Here is a 6,555-nt window from a genome sequence, read left to right on the forward strand (position 1 = left end):
GTCGGAAATCAAGACTATTTAAAACTGAATAATAGAGCTCTAATGTAATAGTGGCATCGACATTGGGCCGCATTACTCAAGCATTAAAACATCTGTAAAAACCTTACAGAAATTAAATTTAAAACATATGGGGTTTTTTTTGGAAGCAGAAAAGGGTAAACAAAATACGGTATAAATTTAGAAATACCGTATTTTATCCACAAATTTCGTGGAGAGGTTGCTAATGCGACTAGAGTCGAGATGAAAGTAGTATTCCAGTCACATTTTTTGTCACATAAAGTTCGATATTGTAGACAAAGCTTAACGCAACGTAAGCGATGGATTATTCGAATAGTCACTTGTCATTGGTTAAATCGCTTGTGTTGCGTCAACGTCCTAAACATGGGAACCAGGTTTAATACGATGTATAATTGTCCCCCTGAATAAATAATTATTAAACATTTTTTATTAAATGTGCCTTTTCAATGACACATAATAGAAATCCATTTTGACCAAAAATTTGGATCGAAAAAACTGTAATTTAAAGCCAAAAATTGTCAAATTGGCTACCAGGCAGCCAATGGGGTTTTGGTTGAATTTAACCATTTATTTCGTTATTTTATAAGTGAAAACATTATTTTTTCTGGTTTTTTTGTTATGGAAATGATTAACAAAAAACATATCAAATGTATATAAACTAATTTCATCTATTTTCTAGATGGCGTATCTTCGTTTAAAGCAAGTGAAACAAGTAGGCTGCCACCAACTATAGATCAACGGCTGTCCCTTGCTTCACCCCCTCAATTCATCATTCCTTTGCAACCTATGACACAGCGCGCACCGGTTGTCATAGATACACTGACGACAAGAAGTACCAGAGACCGCGCCCTCTCAGACAGTTCCAATTCTAGCCTTGGTGTTACACCCGTTCGAATAGCAAGTAAGTAAATTGTACTTTTGAAGCCCTATTTTGTCAAAATCAACGAAATTCAAAAAATGTGAAAGTAAACTAAAGCTGTCTACACTATAGATTTTATGTGACAACAAAAATGTGATATGGCCATATGGACATGATGTGTCATTATCACTACCATATTTGGGCACATCACACTTTTTTTGTCAAACTAGGTTGATAGTGTAGACAGAGCTTAACGAATAGAAACGAGGCGCGCTTTTCAAGAATTAAATGTAACAGGGAAAACTTTGAATATGCCGCCATCTATCTACAGATGCAATGTATTTCATAAGTGTTGATATTAAAACCATTATATTTTATTATAGATGAAAGTACTTTGTTAACAGCGGCTGTCAGGAGCGAGGACGTTTCCAATGTTGGCACTGTGACTCGGATGAAACTGACGTCAACAGGTTGGTAATATTACACACATTAGTAATATAATATGATATTTCGTCCACTTTTTGTTTGCTTTATCTCCTATATTAACAGTGTAAATGGTAGGCTTGCTTTTTTCAATATGTTGGGGTTTTTAAATATAACTTTTTAAAACAATTTTTACAGATAATACTCGGCAACTTTACAGACAATCGACTATATGTGAATTTACAAACAGCATACCACTACCAGAGGTAAAGCTTGGTTACCAACACAACGCACCGCCGCAATTTGATCAATCACGATGATGCGTTAGATCATCTGATCTGTCTCTTGTGATTGGTCAACTCACTTGCGTTGCGCCTATACGTCATTGGGTTGAGTCCAAGTGGGAAATATTGAATACGCTTATAATATTAGGTAGAATTGAATCTATTATTGCATACGCTTGATTGAAAATGGCTTTTGGTTTTAAAGGGATATATTCTAGGTTCTAGACGGCTTAATATTCGTAAAAAGAAATAACATTTTTGCACACATGGTTCTTCATACTTATATTTGAGCTCTTTTCGAAAATTAAAACGGTGGCTGGTGGCGCTACGTAAAAATAAGCAATACCTGAAGAAATAATTTTTCTCTACCAATAATTATTGCTAACTTGATGTGATTGATTGGAATACGACAGCCTAATGATATTGGAATATGATATTATACCAAACATTCATCGCAATAGTAATTCACATTAAACAAATAAAAGACAAAAGGCGAAGCACGTCATACGCGGGGCAATACACTTAAGTACATGTATCAATGTAGGTTGAAGATTTAAGAGTAATCTAAAGCAAACTTAATTATTACTTTGATTTTAAGCGGACTTGCAGCGTACCAATGATGATGTCTCGCCGCCAGCAACTCTATCGTGTCCCGTCGGGAGTGACAGCATCATTTAGGGCTTTTGCTCCATCGATGGAAGACTTACGATTGACAGAAGGTATACAAGTATATGCATACGGGGCGCAGTTCGGGACATTATGTATAAACATAATATGTCCGAATAGAATTACGTCACATGTATTATGTTGACATAATATTATTAGCAATGTCCCGGACAGCGCCCCATATGATTACATGTTCACGTCTTAAAAATACGTCTATGAATAAGCGCTGTATAATGATTAAAAATGATCGTTGGAATGGAACGATTGATTGATTAATTAATTATTGATTGATTAATTGATAATATCCCATGTCAAATCAGGAGACACACTTCAAATTATTATTGTATCTTTGTAATTCACAAAGTATCGTACAGGCCTACACGTAGACAAATATATGACCAATACAGGTATTTCGCTATTTAGAAATAATGGGGTGGGGGGGGGGATGGATGACAGAAAGAAAACTTTCTGTATAATAGGTCACATCACATTACTGTTGTCATATAGCATAATAACATAGTCTTCTCCTGCAGGTACATACCCCGAACTATGTTTTGCAATAGATCACTTTCCTCAAGAAGAAAAACTTCGAATTGTTATTGACAAGGTATGCGGTTCAAATTAATATTTTAAGATAGAATCACAACAGGTTGTGATGGTAAAAAGACCAACAAAGGCAATATAGTTAAAATACACGTGTAGAAGAGGCGATAGAAGTTCGCGTAACTAAAGGATGACGTCATTTATATTTGATAGGCAACAAGAATTCAAATGCCTGATAAACATAGGGAGCACTTTAAGCAGCCAATGGTATTCGTAAAAGGCAGTGTGTTGCCAGGGAAACAAAAGAAGTTTAAAACTAAGAATTCACCAATCAGCAACGTGAGTTTTGTTTTTCTATTATTGTTGTTTTTTTAAATGAATTTCCCACTGTACTGCAAATCTATTAAATTAACAAAAATATATATTTAAAAAAACAACCGAAGTACTATACAAAATGAATACGGCACTAATTCTAATACATGTTAAACAGGAAATATTAATTATTACATTTTTCCTAAATTTAGGCAATGACAGACGTGGATTGGCAGGAGGTGTTCGATTTGGAAGGAATTTCATTTTCGTCCGTGTGGCAGATCACCATCCTTCTGGAGGTGTACATCAGAGAGACATCCGGCAGAGGTAGATATCGTGTAGGTGTATGTGAGCTACCGTTAGAGAACATAGATCTGTCCACTAGACAGGCATTTGTAATGACACTTGAGGAATCCACTCCTGAGGTAAAATCAATCATATTGATAGACTATATACTAATCCAATTAAAAAACAGAACCATTAATACTACCATGTTCAAAAACCATATTATTATTGTAAAAATTACAACCAGTATTGTTCCAAACGTCCATGATGTTTATACCAACATAGCCTAGCATCCGACAGGTAAAGTAGCCTATTGATCTCCCTAAGTTACCAACATACATCGCTTCGTAAACTAAGAACAATCTCAGAGAAAATACCATAATCACACTCGATTTTACAGCTGTCACTAGATAGAGTCTAACAGACAATTGCAATTTAGAAAGCTATACGACGATAATAATCAATATTAATAGCACCTTTTCCATTTCACAGCCCGAATTCGGTGATCTTCATTTGTCTATAGTGTACCAACCAAACGCTCTTCGTGTTGTTATGTACATAGCAGAGGCTAGAGATTTACCAAAACCTACTGCAAGTGCAAGTAGTAAGTTGACTGATACCACTATATCAGGAGTCTAATAAATAACCTCATTGTTCTAGTTTGAAATAGTATTTTAAAAACGGAGAGAAGAAGATAATATAATAAGGGCTCTAGAACCTTATTAACACTCCTACTTGGACGCAAATCGATGCGCAACGCAAACGACGCGTCGTAAACGAAACGCAGGTGATTTGACCAATCATAAACGACAGTTCGGATGACCCATTCAGACAACAAACAATGTATAGTGGTCTGTGCACCATTATTATAAAAACAAAGTTGACGTTGGTAAACTTTTAACATTAACACATCAATAAATGCAATACCAAAATCCTACATTAAAACACCAGTATTTCTATTTGGTTATTCAACTAATCTAATCACAATAACTATACTTATTTTCTGTAGGTTATTTCGTGAAGATAGAATTGTTTCATTACCAAACGCGTTTAGAAAAGAAAAGAACGAAGATGGTAAAGATAAGTACAAGACCAAAGTGGGCTGATCAACTGGTGTTTCTGGTACCACCGGGAAATGTGAACATGAATGATGTACGGTTTGTTGTGACCTTGATGAGCAAAGATATGATGAAGAATCACCATGCCATAGCAAAGGTAATTTAGAATATTGTAAAGCCTTGTCTACACTATCAAACTAGTTCGTCGACAAACAAAGTGTGATGTGTCCAAATGGTAGTGATATGGCCAAATATGGAGTTTGATAGTGTAGACAAAGCTTAAGGTGTGGACCGAAATAATCTAAAAACAGGAGTAAGATACCTCTTGAGTTTTACTGTATAGGCTTATACTTTACTGTGTACACATTTTCAAATATCGTTTATCAAAAAAAATGTTTAGGACATTCTATGTGAATAATAATGTATAACTATGTTCAGTCTAATGTTATATTTTCAGGTGGAGCTTGGATGGGATACCTCGTGCGAAGAACTGGAGTACTGGACCGATGTCGTCAACAACCACAACCGACCGATAGCTCAATGGCTTACCTTACAAAACCCAAACGATTACAGATAAATGCTGTATTGTTTAAAAAACAAACAAAAAACAGAAAAATTCACATGAAAGTTTCACCTGGATAGTTCTAACTGCGCAGCCGCAATTATTTAACCTATCACACACAACATGACTCTTTCACAGTATTGTTGTTTGCGCACCCACTGACGTGACGCGCAGCATATGGTGTGGGGAGGAACAACCGGCGAGCGTTTTGTGTATCGTTATTCAGTGTTCGTGTCAAAGTCAAACTTATGTGACAAACAATGTGATGTGACCATGGACATGATGATGTCATATCACTACTACATTTGGGCATATCACATTTTGTCACACTAGTTTGATAGTGTAGACAGTTTTACGTACTTTTGTTATTTAACTATGCAATTTACTATTATCTTTACTATAATGTATTGTACCCAAATTTGATATGTTCCTGCTAGCGACTTGTTGATTAGGAACTTGCTTTAAAGATGAATAATTTCATTTCCTAAAAATAAATTAATAAATGTACAGTATTATAAAATAATACAACAATTAATTAATTCATTCATTGGTTTATATTTACTTATACCAGACAGTACTTGACAATTCCGTCCAAACTTAAATGCAACTTTAAGGGAAAACTTAGTAACAGATTATTGTTCAAACAAAATTTGTATCTTAAATAAAACTTAATAAAATCTTGAAATTACATCGACATTATACTTTATATTATAATAGAACATGACATAACAGTACAACTTAAAACATAATATGACACGCCACGTGTGCATAAATTAATTTATACAATTACCATTAGGCCTAATAAATGTTCAAACACTGGTTTAAAAAAAAACAATTTTGTTTTCTGTTTTTTTTAACCCAAATTGTATTTATTAAACAGGCATCGTACTATTTTACCATGGTAACCAGTTAAGTCAAACGAATTTACGAATCATAAACGTACTTACAATGTAAAATATTTCTAATTGATTCGAGGGGTTAGGAACGCCTACTCGAGATCACCATACTTCATTTTAATCAGCAGATCACGAATTCAATCTTTAATTGATGGAAACCTCTCGGATCCTTTCATTGTAATTAAAATCAGGGAAGAGTGACATTTCTTCCCTGTTTGTAATTGCTTGTATGCTGTAACATGTTATAATATTTAAAACAATATTTAGCAGCAATAAGGATTAACGTCGTAAATGTATACGGACGACCGTTATTCAATCAGTACTAGTTATCTCTTTTATTAGTTCGGTAATTTAAATGAAACACACAAGAAAGGACTCATTAGAATTACTAAGATAGCATCAAATATAATTGGTTGTACGGTTAATGATTTAAAATAACTTTATGAAAAACAGGTCCTAAGTAAATTAAGTAAAATTTTAGAAGATAAGAAACATCCATTACATATGAGATTTTATAAGAACAAGTCAGGCCGGTTACGGGCTCCTAGAGCTGATACGTCAAGAAACCGACTGTCTTTTGTACCAAATTCAACTCATATTTTTAACTCAAAGATTGTTAGATCATAATAGCGCACATGCAATATATATT

General features: G+C 34.3%; 1 protein-coding gene across 1 annotated transcript; it reads left to right on the forward strand.

Annotated features, from left to right (window-relative positions):
- The first annotated feature begins 127 nt into the window (after positions 1 to 127).
- On the forward strand, positions 128 to 5,184 carry LOC140060880 (synaptotagmin-7-like). Its single transcript, XM_072107241.1, has 11 exons — positions 128 to 155; positions 698 to 919; positions 1,261 to 1,347; positions 1,499 to 1,566; positions 2,183 to 2,303; positions 2,784 to 2,857; positions 3,007 to 3,132; positions 3,318 to 3,530; positions 3,883 to 3,994; positions 4,391 to 4,605; positions 4,906 to 5,184. Exons 1-11 carry the CDS (start codon positions 128 to 130, stop codon positions 5,023 to 5,025), a joined length of 1,386 nt encoding a protein of 461 aa, XP_071963342.1. The 3' UTR covers positions 5,026 to 5,184.
- The last annotated feature ends 1,371 nt before the right edge of the window (positions 5,185 to 6,555 follow it).

The sequence above is a fragment of the Antedon mediterranea genome, chromosome 10, assembly GCF_964355755.1.
Source record: "Antedon mediterranea chromosome 10, ecAntMedi1.1, whole genome shotgun sequence".
Lineage (NCBI taxonomy): Eukaryota > Metazoa > Echinodermata > Crinoidea > Comatulida > Antedonidae > Antedon > Antedon mediterranea.

What these genes read in the sequence shown, in the direction of transcription:
- LOC140060880 (XM_072107241.1), top strand. Translation starts at nt 128, where the DNA reads ATGGGGTTTTTTTTGGAAGCAGAAAAGG. An exon ending in TACACCCGTTCGAATAGCAA is followed by an intron (nt 920 to 1,260) that starts GTAAGTAAATTG and finishes ATTTTATTATAG; the next exon opens with ATGAAAGTACTTTGTTAACA. An exon ending in AGAATTCACCAATCAGCAAC is followed by an intron (nt 3,133 to 3,317) that starts GTGAGTTTTGTT and finishes TCCTAAATTTAG; the next exon opens with GCAATGACAGACGTGGATTG.